Raw genomic sequence first — 16,514 nt, 5'->3', positions numbered from 1 at the left:
TGTCAACATAACCATAATCCAAACTCAAAATACCATAAAACAGGACAAAATTTGAACAAAAAAAAAGAAAGAAAGAAAAATACATGGAGACTCTTGTAAAAGTACAAAACACGAAAAGCAGCGTGTTCAATGAGAAACAAGCTTTGAGCGAAGCTGTGTGCCGACTGGTATCGCTTAAAATTATTGAACATCATAAATGCAAATGTGAGGCACTATATATGCACTCTACGATAATGAAATATGAACATCTAATAATCACTTGCTCCCACAAATTACCAATCTTATTTTTCGTCCGCTGAAAGGCTGAAGTAGTGGACGTTAACTCCCGTTAAACCCTTACTAGCGCGGAATAAGAGGCGACAATTCACGACGCGAAAATTCCGGAGCATGGATCATATCCGGTTCAATACTTAGAATTTAAAAGATGGCTGCGCCCATGACAAACACTTTGGATGAGAGTGCATGTAACAAAATTGTGATTTTTTCCTATATGAAAATAAATTAAAATGGGTAAAAAGAAACAAGCTAAACAAGAAAAGATTCAGCCTGCAGATGACTCCACGAAGTCAAAGAAACACAGAGATGAAAAAGGTAAGTCTACAAATATTACACCCGACAAACACTTGAGTGCCGATGTATCCGGATCCAGAGTCAACTGATCTAGAGGTGTCTAACTTTTTAGGGCGCCGTTGTTTGTAAAATGAATAATAAAAATTAAAAAAATTAGTCGAGATTATGTTCACCAAACTCACTAACTTATCGCCAGTTTTTTTTTCATCTGAAAATGCAATATTTTGTGTTATTTTGCTACATGTTTCACTTTTCATATGTCTGCTGGCAAATACTGTGTTATATTCAATTTTTAGTAATGAACAACGCAACAAAAACTTTGTGTGCACATCATGCATACGTTGTTTGCTAACTTGCACGATACAGTAGGATAGGATAGAACATTTTGTGCTTTTTGGGAAAAATTGTTAGCTAATATTGCATATTGAAAATTAAACAAAACCATGTGTAGTTATGACTAAGTAACGATCACAGGAAAATTAAAATTGATTGGTGAAAGTAATTTTCAATTTGACAGTTTTTGAAACAACACCAGACACTGCATTCATAAGTAAATAAGTCATTACTGACTCGGAATGGTTACTTAGGAAAGTGGAAACTCTGTTAAGGATGTTTGACTGGATGCCAGAATAATAAGCAGTGTCAGTTTGTTTGTTTTTATGCTCCCTGAAGGGAGAGCATATAGTTGTCTCCTTGTCTGTCCATCAAAATTTTGTCTAGAGCATAACAAACAAAACTTAATAGGTAGATAGATTTCAATAAGTCCTGTACACAAAAACCATCACTCTCTTTTGCATAATATAGGAGTTATTGCCCATTGTTATTTTTCATACTTAAATTTTGTTTCATTTGGGGAGCATAGTCTGTCTTTGCTGGCCATTGTTTTAATCAGCTAATCAATGAAAATAGTGTTTTAGTGGGAATTCTTCACTATCATGATTTATAGAACCTATGTTTTAAATTGCATAGGATGTTATTTGGTGTTAGGTGCTACCTTACATTATAGTTTGTGTTTCGTGATCTTAGAGTTAGTAGCTTATGCAGATGAGAAATATAATTTCCAGACTGTACTTTTCATCTTTTTTTTTTGTATGCTGGTGCTATGGTTGCAAGGTTCTAATCAAGTGGTGTTTTGTACGTGTTAAAAGATTTAGTGAATGTGATTTAAGTATACTCTTTGAGTGTAGGACTACTGACTTTATTTGACCCGTTGGCCTTGTCAAGTTTAGAAATTTGTAAGACCATGTAAACACTGCCAGTACTGATACTAGGCATGATGGGAAATGAACAAGATAAATGTACAATCATTATCAATGAATAATTATCTTAAATTAGACAAACCTCTGTCAATCTGTGATGCATGTATACATTATGGGTAAAATTCATATGGTTGCATTAGAAAAAAGAATAATGTATTTCAGGAAAGAAGACTTACTCTCTGCCAAAGTCAGGAGACAAATCTGTCGCGGATGACAAAGACAACACAGAAAAGGTAATGTACATTATTTAAAACAGGTGTAAAACATACCTTTATGGCTGTGATTCACAACTTGAATTAACTGTGTTAGCTCAGGCAGTTAAAGCATTGACCTACCTATCTTCAGGATGAGGTGCCTGGTTGGATGTTCGTTACCTGTGGTTGTTTGTGTATCTCAGGAAACTGAAAAACAGGTCGGTCTGTAATGTTTGTTGTCACGTTGTTAGGCAATACAATTTAATTTGTCCTAATCACTGGATGACATCTGACGTGCCTCCTGTATGTTGTTCCATGTGTATGCTTTCAGAAACATTGTTTTTTGACTGAAATGTCTTATTTTATGCTCCTCAAAAATTTTCAGGTTAACTTTTCCCACAGTTAAGCAAGGGCATGAAACTTTGTGTATACACTGGTCTTACGAAGGAAGTGTACAGTGTACCGAATTCAGGACCTGCAACCCATTGACTACAGAGTTATTTCCCTTTGTTATTATTATGTGCACAGAGAAAAACTTTAAATTGCTTGCATATAAACTAAGATAATGAAACTTGGTGGATACATTAATCCAACAAAGACGATGAGCAGTTTACCAATGTTAGGACCCACAACCCCTTAATTACAGATACTTGCCCTTTGTTAAAAATCTCCTCTCACGAGCATAACTTTGCTCACTCTTAAGCAAAGATCATGAAACTTATACATTTATCATACCAAAACAATGTTATGTGTACCAAATTCAGGGCCCTCCACCCCTCAATTACAGAGTTATTACCCTTGCTTGCCCAGAGCATAACTTTGCATGCATTTTAGGTAGGATAATGAAACTTGGTGTATACATTGATCAAACGAACGCATACTACATTTTACCAATGTTAGGGCTTGATACCCTTTAATGATCTTTATCAAAATTTTGTGTCCAGAGCATTACTTTGCCTGCATTTAAACTTGGATGTTGAACAATAATGTACACAAAAGCAAGGTACAGACTGGAGCAAAGCCAGGGCCTATGACCCCTCAGTACAGAGTTATTTCCCTTTGTTAAATGTTTTATCATAACCATAGCTTTGCTTGCATTAAAACTTGGATCATGAAACTTGTTATACATTGGTCATATGAAGAAAATGTGTAGTATACCTAATTCAGGGCCTGCACTCCTTTAAATTACAGAATTATTGCCCTTTGTTAAAATTTTGTGTCCAATAAAGTTGTTTTTTGGGGAGTATTCATCAATTCCACTAATACTTATTTTTTCAGGCTTTCTCATGATCTGTTGGATGTAATAAAAATTAATTCACAGCATAACTAATGTAATGAAGGCAAGCTCCCAGCCTATTGCTCATTTTGTGATTGATATCTGAAAACAATTAATTGACTACATCTTTAAGCCTTCAATTATATATATATATATATATACATATTAAGGGATCAGAAAATATTTGTACATATCACATATTCAACATCATGCTACCTTGATGGTTCAGTGGCAAAGTGGTTACATTTGTGCTCTCACCTTTAACCTAAGTGACCAGGGTTCAGTTACTTGATAGGTTATGTAAACGTATGTGGTCACCTGCCCAACCATATGGGTTTTTGCTGGATAAAGTTTGGTTAATCCTGCCACCACAAGACCTTGTATGCTACAATATTATCCAATCCAGGCCAACAAGAACAGTCAGCATAACTTAAAGATTTTTTTTTCAAAATTGTTGTAAATCAAATTAAGTTTAACAAGTATTTTTAGAGCTTAACTCACAGATTATGAAGAAATACCTTTATTAAGCACTGACATCAAAAATAGCATATCTTTTATTTCTAGATAAAGATACCACAACTTCTGGAACAAGACATCATTCAGCTGATCAATGGTGAACATGCACAGTCTACAAAGACCAAAGAACTCAGCAAGCGTATCACTAACAAAAAGCTCATGGTTGGTGTGATATTTAACAGACTCCTCAATGACTGCACGTTTACTTGTTGGATATTTACACGGCTTATAATGAGAGAGAAAATTATAAAAAAACATTTTGAGTTGTTAGCTGATAGAATTTTTGTTAATAAGAGTAATTAGGTCAGAGCAGCATTTTTTATAGGATTTTTTTCAAGCAAGTCCTGAACACGATTTCCAAAATTTTGACGATTTTCTAATACTAAGAGATATAGTGGTTCCTCAATGATGTAAGTCCCACAGGAAAATCCTGAATCCAGGATTCAAATATCGGAGTCGCAAAAATTGAAAATACCAAAATAGAAATCATTTGTTTGTAGATTATAGGGGTCAGAAAACACAACAAGAAAGAGAACCATTTGAGTTCATTCTGAATTGTAGAGAATTTGTTTTGTTTGTTGACTAGGACATGTACACCAGTCTACAGGGAGCTGGGTTCAGTCATAACCAAATCGAGCAGGCCATGAATAGTACCGTCACCTATGGAGGAGATCTGATAGACTCTCTGGATTGGCTCTGTCTCAACTTGGCTAATGGTAGGTCAACTCTATGGCTTCTTCATCGCAATATCCAACATCAGGGTTCTCGATCTGCCAGATTTGGGGCCAATATTCGGCCCCATTCCCAATGCAAAATAATATCTTTTTTCCCGAATTTAGACCCCAGGTTTTCCCAATTCTAAGGAAAACACTGCTATTTTTCCCAATTGTAAGGAAAACACTGCTATTTTTCCCAATTCTAAGGGCCCCGGGCCCCATTCCAATGGGGTGTGAGAGCCCTGAACATGGAAAAGAATAAAATAGAATCTACTATCACTTAACACTCCAACATGTAAGTGTTTCATAGGGTTATAGAATCTGTTACCCCATTTAGGGTGAGATAGGGGGATCTCTCTCTGAGAGGGAAGATTATTAAATAGTCAAACAGAGGCTTGACACCTAATAGTCTTTCCCCAAAGGAAGCTGGTTGGAAGTTACACATGCGTTGTAGCTTGTCTGAATCTTAGGTGTGACAAGGAAATCTCACGCTTGGAAAACATTTGGATTTACCTTTACATGGTAAAAGAAAATTATATCATAATTATCAGTTATTTTTCAATGTCCCGGACTGGCCACTGTTTTGACCGGTCAGTATCCTAGTATAGGTTCCTCATTTGCTACCTACGTGTATGTAGTAGCTATTATGTTTTTAAGAACTTTGTCCTCATTTTGGACGATGTTGATTTGGAGAGTTTGCGTTCAACATATTCAGAAGTTATGTTATTTATTGATGTTGCTCATATGTAAATAATTTGATACTTCCTCTGTCAGTTTTGTGTACCAAATAATCACAAAATTCAATCAAAGAAGACGGCCTCACAGATTCTTTGATTTTTCCACGGAAAATGATATTTAAAATCCCATAATCCTAAATCTACGTCAACACACACTTCTCACCTTTAATTCCTCAAGAAAATCTGCTAACATTACTACCTCTACATAACACAGGTTGTTATCTAGTGTAACGTAATAACATTATTTTATTTGATAATAAGCACATATCAGATGATAGTCCTGTAATGCAATCAGAGATCATTTTTTTTATCCATTGGGCTTATTACTGGAAAAAACATGATAAAACATATCATTCATAGTGTTATATTTTTGTTAGTTGTTGTTAAAGATGATGTGTTATAATGAGGGAATGTGGTAATATTGAAATGGACGAACAATCAGCTGTTGTGAAAGAGAAATCGGAGACATTGACTGGTAGATACATGAACTTGAAGTATGTTGGCATTATACTTGATTGCAAATATGATAGAAGAATGATATATGAATCAAGGTTTAGTGCGTAAATGTACATTTGAAAATATTTCTGTCTCCAGAAATCACAAAGGCTCATTCTGTACTCTCTTTCTTTATGTTGTAATATATTCACCAAGGGTGAAAGCCCTTAAACGACGAGGTATCACGCACTGAACAAAATCTATGAAAACACATTTATCTGTATTTTGCAACTATAAATATTTTGCAAGATTTTATACTGGATCAGAACAAATAGTGTTAAAAAGAATATATAAAGAACTATATTTTGTTTCTTATTTAGATAAGCTTCCTAAAGGATTTTCAGAAACATTGGAAAAAGCAGAAATCAAAATTCGGCCAAAATTTGAACGAAAAAAGTTTGAAATGTCACCTCAGCCACCGACAACTTCTGTAGAAGTAGAACCGAACCAGTCTCCAGAAAACTCAAAGGTACAAATACTGCTCTCTTTCTCTATGTTGTAATATATTCTCAAACAACATTCTTTTGTTAGTGGCAGAACCTAGTCTATCTCCAGAAAACACAAAGATACACTGCTGTTTTTCATTGTTGTAAACTCTCTCAATGAAAGGTCTTTTACTAGGATTGTTGTTTGATTGTGTTCTTGTCTAAATATACAGTTTGTAACCTCAGTTGTCATGTGACAGATTTCAATTTTCCCTTTGTACAGTTTAATGAATTAGTGCATGAATATATGGCCACCAATGCTTGTTTCTAACATTTGGCCATGTTGAGGTAGGAAGATGACATGGCCTGGTAAGAACTTTTTGCTGTTTACCTATATTCTTTGATTCATTTTTTTAAAAATTTTTTCTCTTATTTGTTTATTTTGTTTTTAAGTCAAAGGAGGAATCAATGAAGAACTGGATTCTTAAGTATTCAGAGCAGTCCTCTGATGAAGAGGAGGGAGAGGATGAAGAGGATATAAAAAACGTAGATCCGGTAATGTCTACAAATTATCATATAGAATCATAGACTGGTCCTATCTAGAATTGAGACCCGGCTCTATTAGGTTGAAGGCCAGAGAAGTGATTTATGGTCCTATATAGGATTGAGTATAGTCGTATCTCAGAGTTAAGCACAGTCCTATATTTTGAATGGAAGTCTGGTCCTCTTTAGCATTAAGACTTGGTCCTGTTTAGAATTGAGGCCCGACCCTATCTAGAATTGAGGCCTAGTCCTGTTTAGAATTGAGGCCCGATCCTATCTAGAATTGAGGCCTAGTCCTGTTTAGAATTGAGGCCCGATCCTATCTAGAATTGAGGTCCGATCTTATTTAGAATTGAGGCTTATTCCTGTTTAGAATTGAGGCCCAGTTCTGGTTTGCGTTGAGGCCCAATCCTATCTAGAATTGAGGTCTAGTCTTGTTTAGCATTGGGACCTGGTCCTGTTTGGAATTAAGGCCCAATCTTAAAATTGAGGCTTGATCCAATCTCGATTAAAGTATTAAGAATTGAAGCCCAGTCCTTAGTGTCCTATTCAGAATTGTAGCCACATCAAAGTTAACGCTGTTAAGAATTAATGACTGGTCATGTTGCAGTTGTGGTAACGCAAAACGCACCACAAATTTTATGCACACATGGTGCACACACACCCACATTTTGTGTGGTTTGGTAAAATGATTGGCTAAATATTACAGATTGAAAATTAAACAGAACATCTTATAATTATTTCTTAATAGCGATCACATGAACATTAAAATTGATCAGTGATGATGAAAGTCAAAAATTTTCGAAATAACACTGGACCTGCATGAATTAGTCTTATCATATATAGTTTCACACCTCAGAAGATGGGGAGTAGTAGTGCCTCGGGCAACAAAGTTTACCTGTATACAGGTATATACATTACATAACATTAAAATGGTAAAAATTGCTTCTACATTCTTGCATAATGATCTCACCCAAAAACTTGGTCAAAATTTATCTCTGGGAGCGAAAAACCAGACTCAGAATGTATACAATATTGTTTTCTCTCTAAAATCATTTTTCGAATTGCCAAGGACCGAGCCCCGTTTCATTAAGTTGCAGAACATGACAAAGGTATAACGATATCTGTATATTTTTAGAATGAACAGTATTTAGAACTGACTGCCAAGCTACTGGATGCTAAAGAAGAGGCTGCCTTGATTAAAAGGGAGGGAGACAAAGTGCGACAAAAAGAACTTGGACAGAAAATCAGAAAGTTAATCACTGGTGTGTTCTTATTTCTGCCTAATATCAATGACTAATTATTACACTGGTCTAGATTAGCCAGAGAAGCCGTATATTCGGATATTTTTGCGCTGTGCAATTTTTGCAAAAATCCCCAAAATATACCTTTTGTAATTTCTGTTTGTTTTTGGTTTTTGTGATGTTATTTTCTCAGAAATTTTTGAGGCATCTTTTGAAGAGTTTGAACACTTTAGAAAGTGTAGATTCTAACATCAATTGGAGATCTAACAGACCAGGCTAACTAGATCAGAGATTTACACGCAGACTTACATTTTCCTATTCAAGTATTCATGACTAGCAAGTGTTCAGGTGTATGTAGGTACATCAGCTCTATAGATGTTTTACTCCTGTGTTTACAATAAAAAGATATAAAACATTTTAATTCGTATAAATTTGATACCTGCGAAAAAATTCTGAATTTACGGTATTATAAATACAGTTCTCAAAAAAACACCTAGGGCTAGTAGATCATATTAAGGAGAATGCAAATTTTTAATATTTGCTATCAGAATAAAACTGATTTGGAGATAATAATTCTTTTTTGATATTTCTTAAAGAAAAATTAGTGTGTACAGCACCTTGCAAGTTTTCTTTGGTTCAAATTTTTCAGCAGCATTAGATTTTTGCATGCTGATGTATTGACACATATGTCTGGACATAGAATCATTTTTTCGGGACACTGATTTAATTGTGTTGTTTTGTTTTACCAGTCCTAAGGACATTACCAATGACTGTCCATTGTTGTCTTTCAGATATGGATGTTTTGGAAAGTGACCCAAAGTTTGACCCAGCTGTGAAAATCAAGGGTCTCGATAAGGAAAAAACTGATGCAGGAGATCAACCAAACACATTAGCCAGTGTGTGTCAAACTAAGTCTGATGATCACGCTGAGATCAAACAGACAGATCTTGATGGTAATTATGACAAAGGTAAATCCGAAGCAGTAGAAGATGATGACTGTACAGGATTTGCCTTGTTTGAAGAAATGGCGTCTAAAGAGGAACCAAAGAAAATTTCCCAGACTGGTAATTTGTATTTTTATTTTATCATTTCATGAATGTCTGTTTCTGTAATCATGAAAATGCTTACCAGTAGTTCTTACTAAACCCTTTGTATCCTTTTTTGTAAAAAAAGTTGTATTTTTGAGATTAATCTCTTTCCTTTCTGTTGGTTTCAGCGAAAGTGGCACAAGATGTGCGTCAGTTTGAGTATACTCGTCAGCAATGGACAGGAAAGTCCCCTAAACAGTTTCTCATTGATTGGTGTCGCAAACACAAATGTGAGGCCCCGAAGTATTACAAGATCCAGCACAGAGGAAGCAAATGGGCCAGCAGGTACAGACTAGTATGGTTTCAAGCCCATGCTATAGTCATTTAATCTGATAATAAAGGTCAGAAGGTCAGACATTCAAGGTCATCAGATCAGACAACTAAGGTCCCTAGGCACAGGCTAACAAGGTCAACGGGTCAATCATAAGGTTATTTAGTCAAGACTATTAAAGTGAGAAGGTCAGACACTACTAAGGCTCACAAGAAAAGACAACCAAGTAACAAGGTCAGAAAAACAGGGTCACCATTGGACATTTAAGGTCACAAGGTCAGAAAATTAGGGTCACCATCATATGCTTAAGATCACAAGGTTAGGAAATCAGGGTCACCATGAGAAAGTCAAGGTCACAAGGTCAGAAGATAAGGGTGTCTTTCAGTTGCACAAAATCACAAGGTTAGAAATCAGGGTCACCATTAGAAAGTCAAGGTCACAAGGTCAGAAAATCAGAGTCAGAACCAGACAGTCAATGTCACCAGATAATGAATTTTAGAAAGACAATCCAAAAATTATTCTACTTGGCAAAATAGACACCCTCTCAGATATTCAGAATCATCAGGTCAGATAATCAGGAACATCTGGCTCAGACCCTCAGATTTATAGGGTTAATCTCAAGGTCATTCAATTAGGCAATAGTAGTGACCTGGTCAGAATGTCAGGGTTGCAATGTCAGATGATCATCGTCCCCAGATGAAAACTTTCAGGGCCACCAGGTACATACATTCTGGGTCACCAGGTTGGACATTCAGGGTAGCATTTTCAAAACAAATCAGGAGTGATGAGGTAAAAGAAGGGTCACAAGGTCAAACAGTCAGGTTCGTAAAATGGACAGTCAGGACTATCAGGCCAGAAAATCAAGGTCCATAGGTCAGACAATCGGGTTCACCAGGTCAGACAGATTTGCCCTGTCAGACATGCAGGGTCATCATACCCGATAACAAGGTCAAGATCAGATTACTGAAAACAAACTTCTTTCACAGGTTCTAACTTTTGTGAATCCTGTAATATAGCAAGTTCAAGGTGATTTACTTTCACAAATTCTGAGCCACTTTTGTGAAATTCAGAATGTACGCTTTTCAGCTTAACCTTGTAGGGGGTCCTACATTTGGTCACTAACCTGACTACAACAGGTGAGCTTACTCTAAAAGCCTTTGTAGTGACCTGTTGATAGATGGGACTGACAACTTTTAACAACATATGGTATGATATCCATTTTACATTCAAATTCATTGTCTATATGATCACAAGTTTGCATGGCTGTAAAGGTAACCCATCATAGAATTTAAACTTGCTACAGATTTCTATCAGCATGTTTCATTAACGAATTATGAACCCCTCAATATGGAAAACTCAGGGAAATGATTTATCCACAACACTGATTGGTCCATCAATTTATTAAATACCTGACAGCTCTATGAATTGAACGTGTAGATTCAATATGAACTGCTTGTAAAGTAAATACTCATTTTATAAAACAACATATGTTCACTATAAAATTGATGTTAATTGTTCATGTTTTGATTCAGAGCATATAATGGTCATGATTTTGCTTTCTTATCAAAATTCTGAAAAGTAACTGGTAACTAGAAAAAGTAGGTTTATAGTAACAGAGCCTCTAGTCATATACTACATAAAGTAATCAGTGTCAGACACTCAGGATCACATCATCTGTGTCACTAGGTCAGACAATCAGGATCACATCATCAGTGTCACTAGGTCAGACAATCAGGATCACATCATCAGTGTCACTAGGTCAGACAATCAGGATCACATCATCAGTGTCACTAGGTCAGACAATCAGGATCACATCATCAGTGTCACTAGGTCAGACAATCAGGATCACATCATCAGTGTCACTAGGTCAGACAATCAGGATCACATCATCAGTGTCACTAGGTTAGACAATCAGGATTGTATTGTAAGATGTATTTGGTTATTTTTCAAGAAAGTTAGAATAAGTTTGTTTTGAATTGTTTTCCTGAATTTCAGATGTATGGTTGATCGTAAGAAGGATGGTAAGCTGGAAGTTGTTCCTGAGATTCTGTGTGAAAACATTAAAGAATCTGAGCACCTGGCATCAACACTTGCTTTGTATGAACTGTGCAAAGGTCAGGTTAGTTGTTGATATGGTTAGGCATTTGTCAACAGCAAGTGTCAGTAATCGTTATTAAGGTAGACAACATCTGTGTTGTATGTGATTGACATTTTGAATATTTCTCTATAATAAGAATTTTCTCATTGACAGTCTGTTCACCAGTTGTTGCCTCCTCCCTACAGAGCTGTGTGGCTAGAATGGCTTGACCAGGAGAAAGCAGAAGCAGATTTGGTCAAACAAACAGAGAACAAGGTGATGAAAATGTCACTTACATTTGCAGTCTCTTTAACTTGTGTCCTTCCCATATTATTGTCACTTTTTTCAGCCAGATAAAGTTAGATTTATGTAAATGCATATTCAGTAATCTCTAGGTCTGTCTGTCTCTGACTAAGTCTGTCCATCTCTGTGTAAGCCAGTCCATCTCTGCCTAAGTCTGTCCATCTCTGCCTAAGTCTCTCCATCACTGTGTAAGTCTGTCCATCTCTGCCTAAGTCTTTCCATCTCAGTGTAAGTCTGTCCATCTCTGTGTAAGTCTGTCCATCTCTGTGTAAGTCTGTCCATCTCAGTGTAAGTCTGTCCATCTCTGCCTAAGTCTTTCCATCTCTGTGTAAGTCTGTCCATCACTGTGTAAGTCTGTCCATCTCAGTGTAAGTCTGTCCATCTCTGTGTAAGTCTGTCCATCTCTGTGTAAGTCTGTCCATCTCTGCCTAAGTCTGTCCATCTCTGTGTAAGTCTGTCCATCTCTGTGTAAGTCTGTCCATCTCTGCCTAAGTATTTCCATCTCTGTGTAAGTCTGTCCATCACTGTGTAAGTCTGTCCATCTCAGTGTAAGTCTGTCCATCTCTGTGTAAGTCTGTCCATCTCTGTGTAAGTTTGTCCATCTCTTTGTAAGTCTGTCCATCTCTGCCTAAGTCTGTCCATCTCTGTGTAAGTCTGTCCATCTCTGCCTAAGTCTGTCCATCTGCTTAAGTCTGTCCATCTCTGTGTAAGTCTCTCCATCTCTGCCTAAGTCTGTCCATCTCTGCTTAAGTCTGTCCATCTCTGCCTAAGTCTCCCCATCTCTGTGTAAGTCTCTCCATCTCTGTGTAAATCTGTCCATCTCTGCCTAAATCTGTCCATCTCTGTGTAAATCTGTCCATCTCTGCCTAAGTCTGTCCATCTCTGTGTAAGTCTGTCCATCTCTGTGTAAGTCTGTCCATTGTAAGTCTGTCCATCTATGCGTAAGTCTCTCCATCTCTGTGTAAGTCTCTCCACTTCTGTTTAAGTCTGTCCATCTCTGCTTAAGTCTGTCCATCTCTGTGTAAGTCTGTCCATCTCGGTATAAGTCTGTCCATCTCTGCTTAAGTCTGTCCATCTCTGCTTAAGTCTGTCCATCTCTGTGTAAGTCTGTCCATCTCGGTATAAGTCTGTCCATCTCTGTTTAAGTCTCTCCATCTCTGCATAAGTCTCTCCATCTCATGCTTCATTTCTGCAATTCAATAAGAATTTGCTTACAAGGTACCTGATGATATTCGAAGATGACATCATCAAGTCCTATTCCTTATATGATTTTAATGGTCCTGGTTCTGTTAAAAGTAAAGGTCAAAGGTCACTCTTGATCACTTTCAAAATAAAAATGTTGTATACAAAATATTCTCAAGAATCTCTCTACAGATTTGATTTACAAAAAAAGCTGAACAAGTGTACACATCTCCCATTTATAGTATTGCATACTGACACATGTCTGATTGTAGCCTCGGGATCAATTCATCAGCAAATTGATGAAGAAGCTCAAAATCTCTATCAGTGTTATGGAAGCAGATCCTGAGGGAGAAGAAGATGATGTTGTGGAATCCTGGGAAGATCTAGACGACATGGATGATATGGTATCTTAATCAACTTTCAGTTAATCATTGACTGTGTATGGTCTTAATCATTAACTGTGTATGGTCTTAATCATTAACTGTGTATGGTCTTAATCATTAACTGTGTATGGTCTTGATCAGTAACTGTGCATGGTCTTAATCATTAACTGTGTATGGTCTTAATCAGTAACTGTGTATGGTCTATTAACTGTGTATGGTCTTAATTATTAACTGTGTATGGTCTTAATTGGTAACTGTGTATGGTCTTAATCAGTAACTGTGTATGGTCTTAATCATTTACTGTGTATGGTCTTAATCAGTAACTGTGTATGGTCTTAATCATTGACTATGTATGGTCTTAATCAGTAACTGTGTATGGTCTTAATCATTAACTGTGTATGGTCTTAATCAGTAACTGTGTATGGTCTTAATCAGTAACAGTAACTGTGTATGGTCTTAATCAGTAACTGTGTATGGTCTTAATCATTGACTGTGTATGGTCTTAATCATTAACTGTGTATGGTCTTAATCATTGACTGTGTATGGTCTTAATCATTGGCTGTGTATGGTCTTAATCATTAACTGTGTATGGTTTTAATCATTAACTGTGTATGGTCTTAATCATTAACTGTGTATGGTCTTAATCATTGACTGTGTATGGTCTTAATCATTAACTGTGTATAGTCTTAATCATTAACTGTGTATTGTCTTAATCAGTAACTGTGTATGGTCTTAATCAGTAACTGTGTATGGTCTTAATCAGTAACTGTGTATGGTCTTAATCATTAAATGTGTATGGTCTTAATCAGTAACTGTGTATGGTCTTAATCATTGACTGTGTATAGTCTTAATCATTGACTGTGTATGGTCTTAATCATTAAATGTGTATGGTCTTAATCAGTAACTGTGTATGGTCTTAATCATTGACTGTGTATAGTCTTAATCATTGATTGTGTATTGTCTTAATCATTGACTGTGTATGGTCTTAATCATTAAATGTGTATGGTCTTAATCAGTAACTGTGTATGGTCTTAATCATTGACTGTGTATAGTCTTAATCAGTAACTGTGTATGGTCTTAATCATTGACTGTGTATAGTCTTAATCATTGATTGTGTATGGTCTTAATCATTGACTGTGTATGGTCTTAATCATTGATTGTGTATGGTCTTAATCATTGACTGTGTATGGTCTTAATCAGTAACTGTGTATGGTCTTAATCATTAACTGTGTATGGTCTATTAACTGTGTATAGTCTTAATCAGTAACTGTGTATGGTCTTAATCATTGACTGTGTATAGTCTTAATCATTGATTGTGTATGGTCTTAATCATTGACTGTGTATGGTCTTAATCAGTAACTGTGTATGGTCTTAATCAGTAACTGTGTATGGTCTATTAACTGTGTATGGTCTTAATCATTGACTGTGTATGGTCTTAATCATTGACTGTGTATGGTCTTAATCATTAACTGTGTATGGTCTTAATCATTGACTGTGTATGGTTGTGTATGGTCTTAATCAGTAACTGTGTATGGTCTTAATCAGTAACTGTGTATGGTCTTAATCATTAAATATGTATGGTCTTAATCAGTAACTGTGTATGGTCTTAATCATTGACTGTGTATGGTCTTAATCAGTAACTGTGTATGGTCTTAATCAGTAACTGTGTATGGTCTAAATCATTAACTGTGTATGGTCTTAATCAGTAACTGTGTATGGTCTTAATCATTAACTGTGTATGGTCTTAATCATTAACTGTGTATGGTCTTAATCAGTAACTGTGTATGGTCTTAATCATTGACTGTGTATGGTCTTAATCATTGACTGTGTATGGTCTATTAACTGTGTATGGTCTTAATCATTAACTGTGTATGGTCTTAATCAGTAACTGTGTATGGTCTTAATCAGTAACTGTGTATGGTCTTAATCATTAACTGTGTATGGTCTTAATCAGTAACTGTGTATGGTCTTAATCAGTAACTGTGTATGGTCTTAATCATTAACTGTGTATGGTCTTAATCATTGACTGTGTGTGGTCTTAATCATTAACTGTGTATGGTCTTAATCAGTAACTGTGTATGGTCTTAATCATTGACTGTGTATGGTCTTAATCATTAACTGTGTATGGTCTTAATCATTGACTGTGTATGGTCTTAATCAGTAACTGTGTATGGTCTTAATCATTGCCTGTGTATGGTCTTAATCATTAACTGTGTATGGTCTTAATCATTAACTGTGTATGATTTTAATCATTAACTGTGTATGGTCTTAACATTTTTTTATATGTTTTATGATGCTATATAGTCGTGAGATTCTTAATTTATATCAGTTTGTGTGTAACATACGTAACATACTGATACATTGGTTCATTTTTGTTATCAAATCAATTTTGCAAATTGAATGTGGAATATGTAGGTGAGCCAGTTTAAGCTACATACCAGTCTGACAACCATTGTTCATATTTACATTATATACTATGGTAACCTTATCTAAATAATATTTCTTGAAAAGAAAAAATAATTATTCTTTAAACTCAGGTGTAATAATAATCCCTTGATGAAACAGCTCTTTATTTTGCAATAAATGTTACTGTTGTCATGGGCAATTAAAATAGCCGACAGACACAAAAAAGTAATTCCTCAGAAAAATCTAATTATTGAGTTGAAAGAATTTTGTTCACATTAATTGATAACAGTAATAGAGATAAGGCCCTTGTAGACATGATGTTTTGTTGTCATGTTTAAGCTGTCTACCTGGAAAAACATATCAGTTAATTTTTCATAATTAAAAAAAGTAAAAGATTTAAAAAACAGAAATGAATATTTCCTTTCATTTTTTATGTACAATTTAAGGAGTTTGAAGACTCTGATGACAAGAATGAACAAGACACAGAGCTAATTCCATCTGAACCATCTTCGGGTGATATGAAGTCATATAGTCACCTAACAAAATCGCGGAGAAGGGCTGGAACTATGTCAGGCAGGGAAATGAAGGACTTGTTCAAACAACGTTGTCAATCCGATGGATTCCGTACTCTGTTAAAAACCAGACAGGAGTTGCCTGTGTATAAACACCGCACCGCAATACTGGACATGATTGCGGGTCAGAGTGTGGTCGTGATTGCTGGCGAAACTGGTAGTGGCAAGAGTACTCAAATACCGCAGTTTTTACTAGAGGTGAAGACAGAATATTCACTAGCACAATTTGATTTTCTTTGTCTATCTCTAAAAAGGTT

General features: G+C 35.8%; 1 protein-coding gene across 2 annotated transcripts in view; it reads left to right on the top strand.

Moving 5' to 3' along the window:
- Positions 1-452: 452 nt before the first annotated feature.
- The window catches only part of LOC132552549 (ATP-dependent RNA helicase DHX29-like), a 36,868-nt gene continuing 20,806 nt past the window's right edge, over positions 453-16,514 (top strand). The window contains exons 1-13 of one of the 2 annotated variants that reach the window (XM_060216726.1): positions 453-591; positions 1,992-2,062; positions 3,864-3,977; positions 4,402-4,531; positions 6,084-6,232; positions 6,642-6,734; positions 7,870-7,996; positions 8,767-9,039; positions 9,192-9,348; positions 11,330-11,453; positions 11,586-11,687; positions 13,169-13,300; positions 16,132-16,455. In XM_060216726.1, coding sequence (XP_060072709.1) covers positions 507-591; positions 1,992-2,062; positions 3,864-3,977; positions 4,402-4,531; positions 6,084-6,232; positions 6,642-6,734; positions 7,870-7,996; positions 8,767-9,039; positions 9,192-9,348; positions 11,330-11,453; positions 11,586-11,687; positions 13,169-13,300; positions 16,132-16,455 — 1,881 coding nt within the window. In that variant the 5' untranslated portion in view covers positions 453-506. Of the gene's footprint in view, positions 592-1,991; positions 2,063-3,863; positions 3,978-4,401; positions 4,532-6,083; positions 6,233-6,641; positions 6,744-7,869; positions 7,997-8,766; positions 9,040-9,191; positions 9,349-11,329; positions 11,454-11,585; positions 11,688-13,168; positions 13,301-16,131; positions 16,456-16,514 lie in introns of both variants that reach the window. The other variant, XM_060216725.1, reaches the window with a different exon arrangement.

This window comes from Ylistrum balloti, unplaced genomic scaffold, assembly GCF_031769215.1.
Source record: "Ylistrum balloti isolate Yb309-2 unplaced genomic scaffold, AGI_CSIRO_Ybal_v1 Utg370256, whole genome shotgun sequence".
NCBI lineage: Eukaryota > Metazoa > Mollusca > Bivalvia > Pectinida > Pectinidae > Ylistrum > Ylistrum balloti.
This window is presented reverse-complemented; position numbering and strand designations above follow the sequence as displayed.